Below are 19897 nucleotides of genomic sequence, written 5' to 3' on the forward strand. Positions count from 1 at the left end.
TTTCCTTTTTAATTTTTAAAACTAGGAGTAATTAACAGGCTGAAGTTATTTGTCAAACAATCTTGTAACAAGTTAATTGTTAGACCTAAAATCTACTTATCAATAATTAAAATTGATTTTAATGTTGTTTTATTTCGAGCAGATTCAATTCTGTTGGAGTGATAATTTGTCAAAATGGCTCATCATCAAAATAGTGCATATAGTAACGTTAAAGATGTCCCACCTCCTGGAGGAGAAATGAAAATTCTAGTAGACGAGAAGAATGAGGCTGTTCTTTTTCCACTATACGGAGTCATGTTCCCTATCCATGTGACTTTAGTGAAAACCGTCAGCTATGATCAACCTGATCCAAGCCAAAACTATTGCTACATCCGTATAATATTGGATGATCCTCCAGCTAGAATACAGTTTTCTTCTCATGAACCAAACACGTCAGAGAATGAACCTGATGTTTACTTGAAAGAAATATCATATCGTTCCAATGACTGCAGGCACACTAAAGAAGTTGTAGAACAGATAAAAACTCTTAGAAGAAATGTAGTTTCTCGTGAGTCTGAAAGAGCTATAAGAGGACATCATTAATTACCCAGGAGAAATATGTGCATGCTAGAATATGAACCGAGTAGAACTATCGTTCTTCTAACATTAGCTTATTTTTATTCTTATTTGCTCACCAATTTAGGCTCAGGTCTTGGTTAAATAAGGCCTGCGTGCCACATTAGAGTTTGAGTCTGATATTTTTGTCTTGTTCTGTTGAACTTGTTTTGGATTTTTGCAATATCAACCTATCATACATATGATTATTGTTTTTGTGTCATCAGCTTGTGTTTATTCATCCTTTTGCTATGTGAATTCGGTTTGCATCATGTCATTTTGGTTTGTGTCATACTGTCATATCACATAAATGATTACAGACCAATAGCATTGACGGATATTTGGATTCAACCCCCATTTGGTGGTTATGCAAGGTCTCCAATCTACCCTAAGGTTAGTGCTCCCTGACTAGCAACCAACAAGAATTTAGCAAATGTGGCAACATGGGTGGATCGGGCTACGGGTCAAACTATTTGGGTTGAGAAGGATAACTTTTATATGGAAAACAGGACTGGTTGGACTGGCCTATTAACATTAGTGTACGTTTTTTACATTTTGATCAATGCGATAAATAAGGACGTACATATGCATCAAAATTTGAATATTAACGAATTTTAACCAGCTTGACATGTTCCCTTTTTAGCTACATACCAATCCATTCATATGTAAATTGGTTGAAAGTCATTCATATGTTCCCTATTTAACCAGTTGTATTCATACTTCTACATATGAGATGTCTACGAGTAAGTTTGCGTTATAGTTCAATAACAAAATATATACTTTTTTTGATGAGCTTGCAAGGAAACAGAGCACTTACAATGGCAAGATCATTTGCCATTTTCCGTATTAAGTTATCATCTACATTTGCAAATATATGGGTCTTTCTTCTTTATAACCGGAGAATTCTCAAGTGAATCGGAGTACTTTCTTATACCAAATTTAAAACTATCATGTAACCAAAAGTGCATTATTAGAATCAAATACAAGACTGATTTAAAGCCATCAATTCCACTCGTAAAAAAAGAGTACCCTAAACAAAGAAATAAACATCGAGAATATTATAGCCTTAAACACCCCTTGACGCCCCGGGTCATTTAGTATTTGGTCAAACCCTTTAAATTTTGGTGTTCCAGAACGATAATTTACATGTGTAAGAAAACTTTGGAAACTCGTGTTGGTCTTGTTTCCATGGTCCCTTTCTCGTACTTCTTCAATCTGATATGGGTCGTCGGCAGATTCTTTACCACCTCCTAAAGTTTGCACAGCATCCTTTACATCAACATAGAACTTAACAAATTTTATCTTTTTGTTTTCAACCATGATATCACTATGTAGTTGAAAGTGAAGCGATGCAATTGGTTTCTTTTCTGCTGCTTGAATATATGCATGTTTAATGTTATCAAATAGAATTTCTAAATATATATCAGAACTTGATTTCGAATCACTGAAACTATTGTCATAAGCATCAAGAATACCCTGAAATCTCGGTCCATGGCCACTAAACAGGTGTTGAATCCAAATATCAGTCAATCGTATTGGTCTATAATTATTCCTGGTACGCACATGTTTCTGGGTAATTAATGATGGCCTTATAGCTCTTTCAGACTCACGAGAAGCAACATCTCTTCTAAGAGTTTTTATCTGTTCAACAACTTCACTAATGTGCCACGAGTCCCTGGAACAAAATGAGGCTTCTTTCAAGAAAACATCAGGTTGATTCTTTGACGTGTTTGGATCATGAGAAGAAAAGGCTCTTCTAGGCACATCAAATATGATACGGATGAAGTGCTGTCGGCTTGGATCAGCGTGGTAGGTGATGGTTTTCACTGCATTCACATTTTCTTCTCCAGAAGGTGGGAAATCATTAACGTTTTCATAATTAAACAAGTTACTTGACCTAAATGTTTCATTGGAGAAAAGATCCTTTGTAAGCTTAGGCTCAACTTTCACTTGTGACCTTTCATTTTCATCTTTCTCGCCATCATTAAAGAAGTATGCAACATCTTTTAAAGTTTTAGAGACAGAAGAAGTCATCACTTCATGACCAATTTCAGTTACAATTACAGTATCAGTAAGCAATAGTACATAATTCTGGCTCTTTGTTTTGCTAGTCTTTGTCTGCAAGCTCTGTAAACCAATTGAAACATTTAAAACCATCTCGGTTTTCAGAATTTTTCCATTCTTATCCATAAGACTCAGTTTCGACTCACGAAGCTCAAGACCAATGCCTGTCCCACAAGACTTGGTCAAATAAGCAGCCAACTCTCGAGCTTCTTTTAGAACCATTGAGTAAGCAGCCTTATAAACATCACAAGCCTTATTACCAGGCTTTAATGCACCAATAGCTGCCTTGTGTGCTTTAAGAAGAACCTGATACGTCTTCATTTGTTTAGCATTGGGGTCGATTAGAAAAGTTCTGGCCACATTTGAGCAGTAGCAATTATAACGAGCCCCAAGTGCACAAATTATCACATTACCAGAATCGTAGTACAGGTAATCATCGTTGCTTGAAACACTAGAACTAAGATTAAAGTTCCCCCCACTTTGAAATATAGGCGGATAACAAATATCCACTTTATCACTTCCCAGATTTATCTTAATCGTGGCTGGCTCTAAAATAGCCTTCACAGTATCATACTATCATGCATTAAAGAGGAATGAGTTACTTTCCTTTCCTCATCAATAACAGTCTCGAGATTTGGAACAACAAATTTTTCATTGAAGAAGCAGTGATATGTGCAGCATTTTTCACATGCGTAAGCTCATCGTCTCCCTTGAGTGCAAAAAGACCTGCTAACCCATTTGTTATGTCACAAAGTTGCAAGCCTGATGACTTTAGCTTTTCGGCCCATTTCTCCAAGAGTTCCCCCTCAGGAGCCTCTCCTGCTATTATTCCTAAAACATTATCATCGTGACTTTCATTAGATGTTTCTTGGAATCTAATGGTATGCAATATGCTATCCATCTGATGCAACCCGTCATCATAATTTAGTTTCACATGCATCACTATACCTACACCTATTGCATCTTTAGGAAACATTTTAATAGCGTCAAGTACTGTTGACGCTTTCTCTGGGCTGCATAAGAAATGGATATGCTTTTTGGAAAAAACCATTATACTTTTGGGGAATTCATAACCAAGTAACCAAAGGTTGAAAGTAGAAGACTTCGAGTAACGAAGATCATCGCACACAGGGTGGGTAGCTACTGCAAACGAATTACAAGATCCCCAGAACTCGTCTTTATGTTGCTACCAATGATCATATAGAGACCGTAGCCGCCTGACCAACTTACTCACGTTGATCCTATATGCACTTTTGCCATGATTAGCCATGATCACTCCAACGGAATTGAACCTGCTCAACATCAAAAGCAATTATAGCTATGTATATTTATGTAGAAGTTTAGGTCTAACAATTTCTTACAAGATTGCCAAGTAATATCAGCTGGTTAATTCCTAGTTTTGAAAATAAATCTTTTTTAATAAATAAGAGTACACAAGGTACATGCATTTTGAGAAATTTAGGGGCCGTTTGGTTCACAGAATGTATGAGAATTTGGTGGAATGAATTTGAATTAAGTATCCTAAAAGTGAAACTATGAAAGGTCAAGTACTCACATCCATATGTTAAAAAAGTACAAATTACAAAACTGATGAAATTTAACAAGAAATCTTCAACCAAAGACGAAGTTCATCATCAAATTCTTTATGACAATGTAGGTGCCCGTCCGTGAACACTTGAGATTCTACGAATATCAGTTTAAATCGCAACAGTTTAAGTTCAACTCAATCTTTGGGGCTAACCATCCTATCCTAGGGAATCAAGAATTATGTAAGGCTGCTGGTTTACCTAGTTCTACGTGTTTGCGGGGGTGTTTGACTTCTAAGGTGACTTAGCGGTACCTAAGGCGATCCGAAGGTCTGAGAAGAAACCCGAGTTTGAAACCGTCATGGATAAACGTAAACATGAGGGTCAAAGGCTCCACTCTCTTCTGTAGCCAAAAGAGGGATTCGATTCCTACTTTTGATAACAACCGGTACGGTACTGGAAACCATACCTAATTCCCATTCCATTTATCTGTTTTATACTTCTCTGATATGCTGTTAACCATGCAAACATTTACCATAACAACACAATGCGTGCAAAATAAGAAAACAAAGTTATTAATATTTTAAAATCTGCACACAACTAACAAAGTACATGAAATCTAATCAAGTTTGCATTCTAAAATAAGACAGTTACGAGAATACTCCACTAATTGGTAATTACGTAGTCCACACAGGGGACCCAAAAATAACGAAATTTTTTTTGAAACAGTAGTTTTTAGGGTGTTTTGTCAAACAAGTTTTCGAAATTTTTTTTATAGAAGTGGGTAAACCGGTATTTCAAATACCGGTTTCAATAATTTGGCTCGAAAATGGTATTTGAATTACCGGTATAAAAAAAACACCTCGAAACCGGTATTTGCATTACCGGTTTCAGTTTGATGTGACTAGTTGTCAGGGAATCTTGACTCGAACAGTGGGACGTGACTAAAGCCTGAAACTGGTTAATTACCGGTTTCGAGCTTCACGACAAAAGGTAGCAGGCTCAATAATGAAGGATTTACACAAACCAAATATATATATATATATATATATATAGTTATGGGCAAAAGAAGACCATACTCTCAAAAAACACTAAAAAAAGCAGATAAAAACAAATGGCAGGTCAAGCATCTTCTGGTAGTGGTGCATACCCAAATATCACTAGGGCTGGAGCTTGGAACTCCATTGAGTCTCACATGGCTGTTGATTACAAGGTTCAATCGGACGTGACAGGTATAATGGATGGTTTAAAACAAAGAAAGTCGGCCTACGAGGCCGAAATTGCAGAAAATAACACAGTGATCAATCCAAAGAAAATAGACAGAAGGTACGTGACGTATTTGCAACAAAAGGTTGAATGGTTGCAGCTGACCATTAACCATCTTACTTTTGTCGAGTCCACGGTAAAGAGCACGAGGCAGCACGCATTTACCGCTTTAAGTGATGTTCGCAATGTTGGTAAACGGGCTAAAAACCTGGGTCCGGAAGAAGAATGGGACTCCATGGATGCACGTTTTGTTGATATTGACAATATTGGCTTGTTTCCCAAATAATCGTTTTATTTATTCGTTTTATGTAATTGTTTTATGTAATCGTTTTAAGTTTTGAATAATGTAACTCTTTTTATTAGTTTTTAATGTTGTTTTATATGTTTTTGATTATATAAAGAACAAACAGAAAATTGATATTAAAAAGTTGTCACATTACAGGTACTTGATGTATCTGCAGTCAGGTCCAATGGATGGAACTAACCATTAACAATCTTACTCATGCCGACATCTCAATAAGGAATCAACTTGAGGAAGCGTATCGGTTTCAACCCAAATTTGGCCAGGTGGGTAGGCGGCCTAGTGGTTACGTGACTGATCCGGGAGAGGAATATGCAATAGAAGACCCCAAAGTTGCAACCTCACCTGACTATGAGCCCGGTGAATACATTCACCGTAATGATGGTGACAGTGACGTGTCCTCTTCTGATTCCCGATTTGATTCGCCATATTATTCGGTTCACCATAACGATTGCAACCTTTAATTGTTAGGATTTAAGTAATCGTTTTCGTTTTAAATAAAATAAGTTGTTTAATTAGTTTTTAATATTGTTTTGTATGTAATCGTTTTTGTTTTATAATGTTTTTAATGTTGTTTTGTTTTAAAATATGTGACAAAAAGGTACCAAATAAGAAAAAACAAACATAAATTTCATATTGAAAGCTGCATAAAAAGCAGATTAAAAACAACATCATCTTACATTAAAAACGCCTAGGAATTCAGCAAATAAACGGATTAAAACAACACACAAAAACAATACAAACTAACGGAAATAGATGATGGACAACATTATTGTCATATTCAAAGTTCAGGGTATGTCTTCCTGTTATGGCCCAATCCACCGCAAACACCACATCTAGCTTGTTGTCTTGAGGTTGAAGATCTGCTGGTAGAACTCTCATCCATCTCGTTCCGGTACCGTCTGGTGCGTCTCCTACCCCTTTGCGTTACCAGTTTTTTTGGGTCTCCCTGGATCTGCCAATCTACCTGCGCCTAGTAATTCACGTCTCAGAGGGGAGCAAGTGCAGCATTATACTGATTTATCCACGTCCTAGTTGTGTACCTCTTACTTGGAAGATTAGCAGCTCTCTCTTGTCTATATCCGCAAACAGCAATGGCATGAGAACATGGAAACCTTTGATGCTGCCAAGCTCCACAAGAGCATTTTTTCCTATTCTCCCCCATCACAACATTGTATGTATACTCGCCTTGTGAATTTCATTGGTTTGTTCTAACTGTGTAATTTCCTGTTCGTTCATCAAACACTTCCACCCTATGGCTTATTGAGGCTCTTTCACGCATCTGATGAACCTCCCACATTTTGCGAGCTAGTGGTGGGTTCCAACTGCTGGCCTTCCGGTATTGGCTCAGAAAATGGTCTCTTGTCCAAGTAAAAGTGGTCTCAATTAAAGCTCTAATAGGTAGCATTCGAGCTTTACCAAGAATATTGTTTTGGCACTCGGCAATGTTTGTCGTTAAGTTACCCCAACGACGAAGCCCCGAGTCGTGCCCCAGAGTTCACTTTTCCAAACCAATGTTCCTCAAATACGGCCAAACAACATCATCGTCACCTTTGACTTGATTCACCGCCCCAGTATACTTGGATGATTGGGATGTGGAACCGACAACCCAAGCCAGATTTTTGATTCTCCTGTTCTTGGAGTGCGAGTTCACGTTGCTACAAACGTGCCTCAAACAATACCGATGATGCCACTCCTCACTTTGGTTCACTGCATTAAGTATACCTTGGTGACGGTTTGAAATGATACACAAATCACCTTGTCACTGCGATCCCACATGCTCTTCAAAAAGATTTAGAAACCATCCCCAACTTTCATTAGACTCTTCATCAACCAAGGCAAAAGCGATTGGCAATAGTTGTCCATTGGCGTTCTTCGTCACTACAGTTAGCAACTTACCCTTGTAGCTCCCTTTCAAATGAGTGTCATCGACAAAGATCACCGGAATACAACATTGGAATGCCCTAATTGCTGGTCCAAATGCCCAAAATACAAACTTGAATGTATGTATATGGCTTGAACTAGTTGGAGAATGGAGCCATTCCACAACAGTGTCTGGGTTAGCACGTTGTAATTCAGCAACATACTTGGGCAATGCATCAAAGTTACTCGGCCAAGTTCCATACAACCTTTCAATTGCTATCCTTCTTGCATTCCACGCCTTGGCGGGACCCGATCCATAACACCACGATAATTCTTCCCCTTGGTCATGCACTGTGCTTTCCAAAACGTTGGCCTTGTATCCATAACAATAAGTTCTTTGTTTTCTCTTATGTTCCAAAGCCTAACAACGTATACAAGTTCTGCCTTGCTTTGAAAAAACATTCCTTTTCTATCACATTTCTTTCTTGCGACCAAAATACCACATCTTCTTGAACTTCATTGAATGGCATTAGACGATCTTCATTATCATCGACAAGATTAAGATGTTGTTCATGCTCCAAAGGACCTTGTGCATGGGCCCTTTCTTCATCTTCATCTCTAGATACATCCACATCAACGCTATATCGGTCAATGGTATCATCGCTTGTATAAGATGCCTCGTCACTTGATCCACCACCCATTGGGTCGATTTCATGATCTTGAACATGTTCATCGTCTTCATTGTCATTGTCTTCATCATCGTCATTGTCTTCATTACCTTCGTTATCTTCATCATCTTTTGGCTGGTTACTCCCTTGAAAAAAACATTGGGTTTGAGTCAAGCTTAACAACTGGTTTGTAAAAGTAGGCTCGAACTTCACTTCAAATTGCGCTTCACCTAGATGATAAATCATTGCCAAAGTATTATCATCCGTAATTAAATTCCTAAAAGGAACACCCTTAGATTCATACCATAAATATAATTGCAGTTTGAAGTCTTGTTTTGAAACACCAAAACAACTGTAAGTCATATCACAAATTTGTGAATACGTCATTACGTGAAAAAGAGGAAAAAAACTTTTTTTCGATGGATCTCCATTTTAAAGGATCCCGTTTACGAATGATACACAGTCATCCCATATTAACTGAACTACAATTGGGTTGAATGATGATGAAGATGCCATTTTTTTATGAAAATATAACTATGACAGTGTTTGAAATGTTATCTGAAAATATTTGTTTGAGATACTGATAATGCTTCAAGATACATCACATATACTATATATAGATAAATAATGAATTAGGTTTACATGTGGAATTAGGGTTTCACCAGGTCGCGCCACGTGTTAGGGTTAGCTCGAAACCGGTAACTGGTTTCAGGCTTTAGTCACATCATACTGTATCGGTCAAAGATGCTCTGCAACTTGTCAACGAAGTCTGAAACCGGTAATGCAAATACCGGTTTCATTCGTCCTTTTTTGAACCCGGTAATTGAGATACCGGTTTCAAGGGGAATTTTTGAACCCGGTTTTCCAAAAGCCGGTTTACCCGGTTGTATAATTTTTTTTTTTCGAAAACTTGTTTCACAAAACACCCTTGAAAAAACACTGTTTCAAAAATGTTTTCCAAAAATAACAATAACAAAAATCATTACTAACTAATTATCCGAAAAAAACCGGAGGTCTATAAAAGCTTTCTCCCTGGACATTTTTTCAGTCGATGTCAGAACGAACTTCTAAATAAATTACATATATACATACACATTGTAATAATATTTGAAAATACCTTGCATACATTAGTTTTTAATTTACGTAAATTATAGGTTTAAGTGTTTAACCTTTCATACAACTGGAAAGAAAAATAAAAAATAGATATTAAACAATAAGCTCTTGAAAGTTGAAAATAACGAATATACTTGCGTGGTATAGATGAAGTTTATACATCCGGGTTACTGGCTTGGTTAAGCCCGGACCTATCCAAAATGGTGTGCTTTTATTTACTTAACTTGTAATATTTTTTAATGATTCTTTTGATAGTTTAAATGATTCAACGATATTCGACGCGCTACGTAACACCTTGAAATTTTTTAAAATGTGGAGTTTTTAATTCTTATTAACTATCATTAAAAGTGCAAGAAACGTCCTACTAGAAGCGGATCTTGCCAATCATCCCACGTTTTACCCAAGATCTTGAGTTCGATCCTTAGGGATGACAAGTATTGGGGTTTTTTCCTCCGAATACTTGTAACGGCTCATGGTCAACATCTCGTTGTCTAGGCTACGTGCAAGGCTTCACCATTATACGATGAGGTTTCCCTCATGTCGCATACCGACTGAATGTTCGGAAAAAAAAGCGGATCTTAACGGATTGGTGCTAAGTATTGAATGATCATTATGAAAATTAAAGGAAATATAAAAAACAGATGTCTACATCTATACCACTACCAGTTGCCTCCACTATCATTGCATTGCGCGGTTACACTTTAAATTTGGATTTTTAAAGCTAAGGCTAAGGGGAAATCTTCGAAACACTACTAATAGTGATGATATACCCCTTCAAGCGCTCATACGAAGAATACTCCTTACGAAGCATAGTAACGAAGGCCTTGAGCACGAAGGAGATTAATTAAATTAGCCAAGAGATAACCCTTCCAAAGATAAAAAGATATTCATCATTACCTTAAGGAAGAGATCGGATAAGCATAGCAACTAAATCTTAGGGGAAAGATTAAACCCTAATCTTTTCCTTTAAGAAAATCCTCTCCTATAAATGGAGAGGAAACCCTCCTCAATTCGGCATGATCACAAAGACATCGTTATCTGGTTAAATCTAACATACACTCTTGGCGTGGAGAGACATTGCCCTACCTTTGGGAAATCGTCAATAAAACATAAATCCAAATCCCCTTTTTCATAACGTTCGATCCATATTAGGCTAATGCGTTTCGGTGCACAATCAGATAGAAAGTCTACATCACCTTACACTAGTACTTGTCATCACACCCTGTTCACATATTTGAAAAACAAATCTTAGCTAACAAACACATCGTTAGCCGATCACATCTAACATACACTCTTGGCGTGAAAAGGCATTGCCCTACCTTTGGGAAACCGCCTATAAAACATAAATCCAAATCCCCTTTTTCATAACGTTCGGCCCATATTAGGCTAACGCATTTCGATGCACAATCAGATAGCAAGTCTACATCACCTTACACTCAAACTTGTCGTCACACCTTGTTCACATATTTGAAAAACAAATCTTAGCTAACTAAAGCTAACTAAGATGTTTATGTCTTCCAAATGTCACATTCTATCATTACTCATTAGGTTGTTTCCCGCACCTATTATCGCACCTAGTGGTGGATGTAGTATATAACTATTGGGGAAAACAGTTATCGATTACCTAAAATTTTTTAATGTAAATATATAATATATATGTATATTAATTTTTCGTTCATTATGCCCTCTTATTTTTAAGTCAAAAACTGTTTTACTCTCGATGACATAATATATAGGATCCGTCTCTAATTAAACCTCTACATAGAGATGAGCAAAAGACCCGCTTGTAACAACCGTACTTTTAATATTATATATGTGCTAGTTAGGTTGTTTACGTTCCCGCAAGCCCTAGTTATACTTGGAGCTAGTAGGTAATGCCCCAAATTAGTAATCTAAAGCTAATGATATGTAAAAGAATTTCCCAATGAAAGTACCTCGGAACAAAAAATTTTAGAGGTGATCAATCGATACGATAATAATAACTTAAGGCTTACAAATTGAGATACCAGTCAAAATTCCTATGGATTGCCCAACAAATCAAAAATAAAACCAAATCAAGAGGATATGATCATGATAAATAAAATTTTCAACTAAAAATATAATTGGACGTATTATGTACGAAAAAGCGTCGAAAAACTTAATAAGTAAGCATATAAGCTTAAAAATTAATACAAATTTACAACCAATGACCTATGTAACCAACTAAAAATACAAAAATATATCCACACACATAAATATACATGACTTACACAGACATATACATATTCCTAACTAAAACAACTAATTACTTATATTTTACTAACAAAACACTTACAAATTAAATCCACACTTAACATATACCTACACTTATACTTATACAACAAAATTTTATATAAAAAAAAAAAAAGTAAAACCCCTCTAAATCCCCCCCCCCCCCATGAGGCCGCCCCCCCCCCCCCCCCCTTTCACACACATACATCCATCCATTTCAAATTTTGCATGCCTTAAGTCTTGGAACTCACCACTCCAACACACACTACACTCCCATTTCACACACACTAATCAATTCTCTCTCAAAAACACTCTTCTTCTCTCCCTTTTCTCTCTCTTTTTCGGCAGCCAAGAAAACAAGAAGAAAACCAACAACAATCAACCTAAATACTTGATAATAATAAGGGTTTAAGTTAGACTAAGCAAGGGTTGGATTAAGCTATAGTTTAAGGGTTGTTTCAAGTGTTGAATAGGGGTATTCTTGGAGATATAGGCCACGAAAATCTGCACTATATCCATCTTCAAAAGTGTTCTTCAAGGGTATATATCTTCATCTCTTTACTAGTTTAATCTTGTTCTTGTTTATATTAAAAAGGTTTTATCAAAAGATTTTGTTTTTTTCATGTTTTCTTTTGAATATACACTTGATGAGGGCAAAGTTGATAGGATCTTTCTTTCCATGCTCATGCATGTTGAATCCATAAAGAAAGATCCAAGGATTCAACTAGTTTAAGACCCAAAAGTGTGGATATAAGTTTAATAGTCTTTGATGTGATTTTTCTTTTGAAAGATGGCTATATTCATGCATATTATGAAATTGATATTTCTGGAAATATTCATAAAAATATAGATTTTATTGATAAAGTGTTGGATCTATAAAAGCTAGCATCAAAAAGGTGGATATGTGTTGATAGATTGTAAAGTAACTTTTTATATAAAAAGATGAACATGATGTATAAATATTTGTATATATATTTCTGGAATATTTCATGAAAAATATACTTTTATGTTGATGGATTTTTGATAGTTAAAGCTTTATGTTAAAAAGTATTGATTTAAGTGCATATATGCTAGATTTAAGAAGGTTGGATTATTGTTTGGATTATGAGATGAAGCTAGGCTTGTTATAAGTGAAAAATGTGTTAAAATCAAAGTTAATATTCTGTAAAAATTATTGTAATAACAAAAATATGATTATGGAACCAAACAAGGCAAAATAGGCTTGAAATCGAAAACCGAAAACTTGTTAAAATGCATTTTGAGCACACACATGCACCATAACTATATGACCATGAAAATGTGATGAACATACTGGAAATATGACATATTAAAAATATAAAACTCAAGTCATTTGATGCATGGCAAGAATAAGCTCAAAAATAGTCTTTTCGGGTCAAATAATCACCAACCGAAAGCACAAAAATTGCACATAGCACACCGCCACCACAATCACGACTTAGTCCATCAAAATATGATGGACATTCTGGACAAAATGAAATAAGAACAAAAATCCCTTTTGAAGCATTTAAATTGGTTGAGAAATGAGGCAAAAATCACTATTTCGGTAAACGATTTTATGTTTAAAAGTCCTCAAATTATAAGAACACAAGAGAGATTGAATGGTTACAAATTTTATTTGATAAAAGTTGCCTAAAAAGGGCCTGGGATTTTAGACAAAAGCTCTTGTGATGATTTCTAAGTGTTTTTATAATTTAATGAATTTAAAAGGGATTTTAAGGAATAAATAAATCAATAATAAATTATATAAATCATGAACTTGGACAAAATCACATAAATAGGATTAAAATAACTTAAACCTACTGGAGAAAAGTAATTTCAAGGAAAGAACCAAGTTTTACATAATTTAAGAATAACTAACTAAGTTAAAAATCACTAATTAATCACTATTATTAAATAAATAAGTAATAAAGCTTAAATAAATAAATGAATAAATAATATTACAAGTTTAAAAGCATAATACTCAGTAGATAATAAAAATATAATTATCTATGAATTTTAAAGGTAATTTAAGAACCTAAGAATAATTATAAGAAATTATTTAATTAATTAATGAATAAATGGAATAAATAATTAATTAAATAATAATAAATCAAGGAAATTAATATAAATCAGAAAATATATTTTAAAATCCAAAATACTACTGTACCAATATCAAATAATAGTACAAAGCAAAGTGTGCAAAAGAAATCTCGCGAATCAAAGCCGAATTACCGAAATTCCAACAAACGCGCAAAAACGCTTAACGCAAAAACTACTCTTACCATCAATTCCAATTTAACCAAACATCTTGAACATCATAATACACTTTTATTCCATAATTAAGTAAAAACCAAAGATAGGCAAGCCTACTAGCATAAATCTCATGATCTAGTTCACTAGTTCATGTAATACGCACTTACGTTGTGTATATTTGAATACCATGGTTTAGGCTTGCTTGGGGAACGACATCACTAGGCACACATCTCGTATTTGATCAGCCCTCATTACTCTCAAATCAAGTGAGTCATAGCCCCCTTTCAAACTCTTTTACGTGTTTTACTTTCGGGGTGAAAAGCATGATAAATGAAACTACTTTCTATATATGCAATGTTTCTTGAAAGAGAGTTGTTATATGAAATGATTCTTGATATATGAGTATGAAATATAATTGTTTCGTATGTTCATGAAAATAAAGGATTTATGTGATGAGCTTGAGTTCTGTCAAACCGCGGCGTTCGGTACACTACTATTTACTCCGAAAGTGGAGGCCTGTAGTTAGTTAGTTGCGCAACTAGGTTTCGTCCGCCCACCCAAAGCGTACCGTTGGAAGGTTGGTTGCCTTCGTGACAACCTCCACTTCTAGTCTGGCCCCCGGGTGTTCTAACTACCTAAAGATAATCGGGCGTCTCCATGGCACGACCCATTATCATTATTGTTATTATTATTACGGCACATGATTGACAGCTTGTGCTATGAATTGAATTATTGGATGGTAATCGGACTTGAATAAAATGGTAGTAGTAGTGGCTCAAGTATATACTCATCTAAGATAATGGAATTAGACCCTTGTGGTTATATGACAAGGATTTATTTACATGGGTTAAAATTGAGTTGAACGAACGATTATCAAAGGATGAATTGGAAATATTCATTAAATTGGTGATTCCTAATTTATTTTGTAATGATGTGTATATATGCTTATTGTATTAGTTAAAAACCTATGAACTCACTCAACTCTCGTAGTTGACACTTTTTTTTTCATGCTTTTCAGGTTTAGAGCAGTAGGTTTGCCTATGGACCGCTTTTGGACCATGTGTTTGCATGGCGAACGAAGACTTGTAATGCAAACAAGTTTATCTTTTATTCGGATTTGGACTTATGTTATGATTTTTAACACTTTACTTTGAACTATGTAATCGTTTAATTTGGAATGGTTTAAGACTTTATTTAAGATGTTTTCCATTTAATCTTTTGTACCATGTCGTTCTGTGACATCTCGTGTTTCCGCCGTAGTCGGGGTGTTACACCGCTGACCCGCACCGGACCCTAAACTGGCCCAAAACCGACCCTCCCGAAACCCTAACGGGCCGGATCACGGTCACATTTTTTAGTGCATTCGTGGATCACGGGTTGGACGGGTCAGGTCGGGTGAAGGCAAAAACGGAAAATTGTAAAGGAAACCCGCGACCCGTCTAAACCCGACCCGAACATTCACGGGCCGGGTCACGGGTCACGTTTTCATGCTCTCGCGGGTTGGGGGTCGGGATGGGTTTACCGGTTCGGGCCGGATTTTGACCTGTGCACATCCCTAGCTCTACATATGTGTGAGGAATGTGCAATGCACGTGCTATGTTGTTTTATACCTCTCTTGTTTGAGGCCTATCCAATTTCTTAATCAATAAACACGTAGAATTACTTCCAACCAAAATTTATTTTATTTTTTTAAATGGACAGAAATCAACTTGCGAAGCAACTTATCTATCGCAAGTTACAATTCTTCGTGTTTACAATTTTTTTTCCCGCCAAACAAAGAAATTGTTTCATTTCATTATTTAGGAGTAAAGTAGATTTGATATAATATTTAGATGTTACTATGTTTTCAAGATTTTTTTAGAGAAGAAAGGAAAAGAAGTCAAGGGCGTGTTTAGTTGTGAAAAATATTTTCTAGTTTTATATTTCTAATTTTCTAGAAAATGGAAGGAGTTTTCCATCTCTAGAAAAGAAATGAAAAATTTGAAAACGCGTTTAAAACTAAATCATTCTATTTTTATTTTTTTATATTAAAAAACATGTTATAATATACTTGGTTAAGTGGTAGGTCGGGGATAGAGTGGGGGCAGGGTTGACCAGGGCATGGGCAAAGGATGACGAGTGGCAGGGACGAAGACGTAGGGGAGAGTTAATATAATTTAAGGCTTTTTAAATACAAAATGAAAAAGAATAAAAAAAAAGTGTTTTTAAGTTTTTCGTGAAAAAGTAGAAAACAGTGTTTTCAAGTTTTCTTTATTAACATTTTTGGAAAACTATGATTTGATCGCATTATCTATTTTCTATGTTTTCTTAAAAAACAGAAATGGATAAGTGATAACAAATAGTGTTTTCCCAGCTAAACGCGCCTTTAAAGATTTTTTAAAAATGGATTTCGGAGTTTCTATAAAGAAAAAAAAATTGAAATGAAATGAAACAAAATAATATAGTTGTATTTTAACTAATTTATTTTTTTTAAAAATGGAATGATTGAAAAGGAAGTAAACTGATTGTTTTTTTACATATCTTTTTTTGTTAACATTTTTTTATAAAAAAATTTAAACTCAAAAACATCAATACTTTTCAAAATAAAAAATAAAATAAATTATACAGCTTAAAAGAAAAAGGAAATAAAGAAAACTCCAAATTGGGGATGCAATCAATAGGGCCGAACTGATTTTCGGGTGTAAAATTATGGCGCAAATACGTTAACATCACGTAAAAAGTCGTTGACCAACAAATCAAACCATACATACATATACATACAAAAAATATATATGTATTGATGCGAGGGAGGGAGCGTGTAGTGACGTAACTGAAACCCCACCATAAACCCTATGTATATACTTTCTCTCATTTCAATATAGCCACCATTTCATTATTCCATTTATTCAATTCCTTTCACTTTTTTTTTTTTTTATTAATCTTCTGATTAATATTCAACACGGTTCCTCCTTAGTAAAATAATCATTTGGAAGGTAATTATGTTTCACTGTTTTTAGTCTATTTAAGTTTTACTTCTTGATTAACATATGATTAGTGATTAGTTATCATTAATTACTGTATGAATGAATTTTACAAACGGATTGTGATTTTATTAATTTTTTATTGATTTTTTCAAGTGTGTATTAAATGATAATTGTGTTTTTTTCTAAATCAAAATGTTACTGCCTGCTTGACTGCCTGCCTGCATATATAATAATAGTATATGTATATCAGTATATAATATTTCTGTAATTATGATGCTTTTTTGTATGATGGTGTTTTGTTTGGGTTATTATTATTATTATTTTTTTTAATAGTTTTTCATGTTATTTAGATGATATATTTTGTTCATGAAATCGGATGTCGAAAACTGATTTTAAATGTTGTGTTATAGCTTGTAAATAGTTGAAGATGATGGTAACTGAACAAAATGAGTCAAGTGTCATTGGAAAGTTGATGGGCCTGGACGTGGAGCCACGTCGGGTTTATAGACAGAATAAAGTATTTTCTGAGAAATATTTACAGAAATCTGCTTCTATAGGTTCATGTGAGAGCAGGTTAAGTAAAATCAGGCATAGGAAACTGCCGAAAATTAACAAGAGTTTAAGAAATGATTATAGTTTTGATGAGATAGAGAATTTGAAGACAAATGTGAAAAGAACTGATTATGCAGAGACTGCGATTTTGAGACCAAATTTAGGTAATGCTAAACGTGGGTCCATACCGTCGTTTTTACTTGATTCTCGTACTGTTTTTGGGTGGGAATATAAGAAGCAGCTTCTTGAAAGATCGAAAAGGTCTAAAGTTTGTTTAGATATATGGTCTAGTAATCGGGATTGTAATGTTGGTGAAACACGTTCGATGGAGGATCTTGAGTTAAAGCAAAAAGTAGAGTTGGGAACAAAAGTTGTCTATGACAGTAATGAAGGATGGAAAGATAAATCTGTCACCTTGTTACCGATATTGAAACGTTCGTCTGGCTCCGACATCGAGTGCAAGAATATGTCCAAAGATGATTTGACATCGGGCACTGGGAGAGGAATTTATGTGTCTACAAACTCTGAGAATGTTGCATTTTCTTGTTCTTCCAGTACTTCGTTTGAACAGGTAAATGCTTGTTCGTTTTGCTTTTCTATAACTTTGTGGTCTGTCTGACAATTTGTTGGTATTTTAGAAGTAGTTAAACATTTGGAGTTACATCTTTTGCAGGATTCAACCTGTGAAGAGGGATTTACGTCCTTAAGTGTTATGGACATTGATGATGAACTTTTGAGGAACACGGATGAAGGTTTCCAGCCTAGTCCAATTTCAGTCTTGGAACCAGACAATTTCTCAAGCTCTGAATATGGGGATATTAGCACCGATCTTGATGGTTAGTGTATTTAAGAGAATGCTAGTTGTGAGATGGATGGGTCAGGCAAATTGGGTAAAGGTCAAAAACTGTCATTTTAAGTTAAAATGAATGAACTGGCTCAGTTTCAGTTAACTCACTAGTGCTTCTTTGCTCTTTTTTTTTCTTTATGTAAAAGTAAATGCAATAAAAAACAATACGATGACAATAATAAAATTTAAATCTCTCAATTGAACGATTTAAAGGTTGTATGCATTGAAAAGAAACTTGGACGACTTGCTGCCATTCAACCTGTTTTTTATCTATTTGGCTTGTGCCACTTTTAACTAAAATCTCCATGGTTTGTGATCTAGTCTAACATGTTTATGTTATATATGGTAGGTTTGTGGATGAAGCTTCAAGTTCTTGTGTCAGAATCAGAAGAGAACGAGTCTAAGCCTGAGATAGTTACATTGAGTGACGGAGATTCTACTAAAATAACTTTTTGTGTTAGTCAAAACATCAAACATTCTAGATGCTTGGGGCCAAAACAAAGCCAACAGTTTTCGTACTTAAGCAATGTTCTCAATGAATTGGGATTTCATGGTGGTAAAATGGAGGTAAGTTTTGAAAGATTACATTCCCCAAGACACATAATAAACCCTTTGGTCTTTGAGACATTAGAGAAGAAGTATCGGAAACAGAAGTCATGGAATAGAGCCGATAGGCAACTCTTGTTTGACCGTATAAATATAGGGTTGTCTGAAATTGTAGGGTCAAAGCCGTTAAGTAGGAAAATGTGTACTTTTTTGAGGAGGGATATAATCGAGGACGAATTGTGGAATATGCTACTTATTGAAGAAAACGAAGTCAATTATGAGTTATCCAGAAAGGCTCTTGGAAAAGAACCATGGTTAGAGTTGGGCGATGAAGTGGATTCTATCGTTGAAGAGATTGAAGAATATTTGTTCAATGAGCTTGCAACAGATTTGGTTGCTGCTTGAAGATTACTCATTTTACATTCTTTATATAAAGATGTACATGAAATTTACGGGCGAGTGTTAAAAGTCGAAACAATCGGGGCCTCATCCTTTTGATGAGCCTTGGTGCAGTGAAATATAGGGTATACAGTTTTGATGATAGAGAGTGGTTTGCATGTATTTTGAAGGGCGTATACTGTATAGCATCCAATAGTCATTTTTTTCGCAGATTTGAAAGAGAATAAGATTAAATTGATTTTGTATAGAGTTTGTTGTAATTGGTGTGCACGTTAGCGCAGAGTTTATGAGAATTTGGAACCATTCCTTCAACTTTCTATTGTAACTATATATGATTCACCAATCCATGTAAAATTTCACTTGTCATATAGTGATTGTTTGTTTGTATCAGCCCTCTTTGTCCTAGTCTTTTTCTTAGCAGCTGACTTTCAGAATGATTTGCTGCAAAAACCATCACTTTTTTTCAACTCAAGAGAAAGCAGGTCTAGGCAAAGTCAATAAGCTAACCAAATCACCATGAATTGTATGGCTTAAAAGTCAACATTCTAACTGCACCACTATTGACCAGAATAATATATGATACACACATATCCCATTCATTTCAATATCTATGAATGGAAACCTTAGTTAAATTCAGCATTTACTTGTTGATCAATCTAGCTCCTTTGGCTGCACCAGTTACCACACAACCT

At 35.2% G+C, this 19897-nt stretch overlaps 1 protein-coding gene and 1 pseudogene across 1 annotated transcript; one reads left to right on the forward strand and one right to left on the reverse strand.

Annotated features, from left to right (window-relative positions):
- Window positions 1–1596: 1596 nt before the first annotated feature.
- Window positions 1597–3928, reverse strand: LOC122589616 (annotated as a pseudogene).
- A 12876-nt stretch (window positions 3929–16804) lies between these two features.
- On the forward strand, window positions 16805–19595 carry LOC122585054. Its single transcript, XM_043757153.1, has 4 exons — window positions 16805–16870; window positions 17272–17984; window positions 18087–18249; window positions 18610–19595. Exons 2-4 carry the CDS (start codon window positions 17289–17291, stop codon window positions 19209–19211), a joined length of 1461 nt encoding a protein of 486 aa, XP_043613088.1. The 5' UTR covers window positions 16805–16870; window positions 17272–17288; the 3' UTR covers window positions 19212–19595.
- Window positions 19596–19897: the final 302 nt, after the last annotated feature.

The sequence above is a fragment of the Erigeron canadensis genome, chromosome 1, assembly GCF_010389155.1.
Source record: "Erigeron canadensis isolate Cc75 chromosome 1, C_canadensis_v1, whole genome shotgun sequence".
NCBI lineage: Eukaryota > Viridiplantae > Streptophyta > Magnoliopsida > Asterales > Asteraceae > Erigeron > Erigeron canadensis.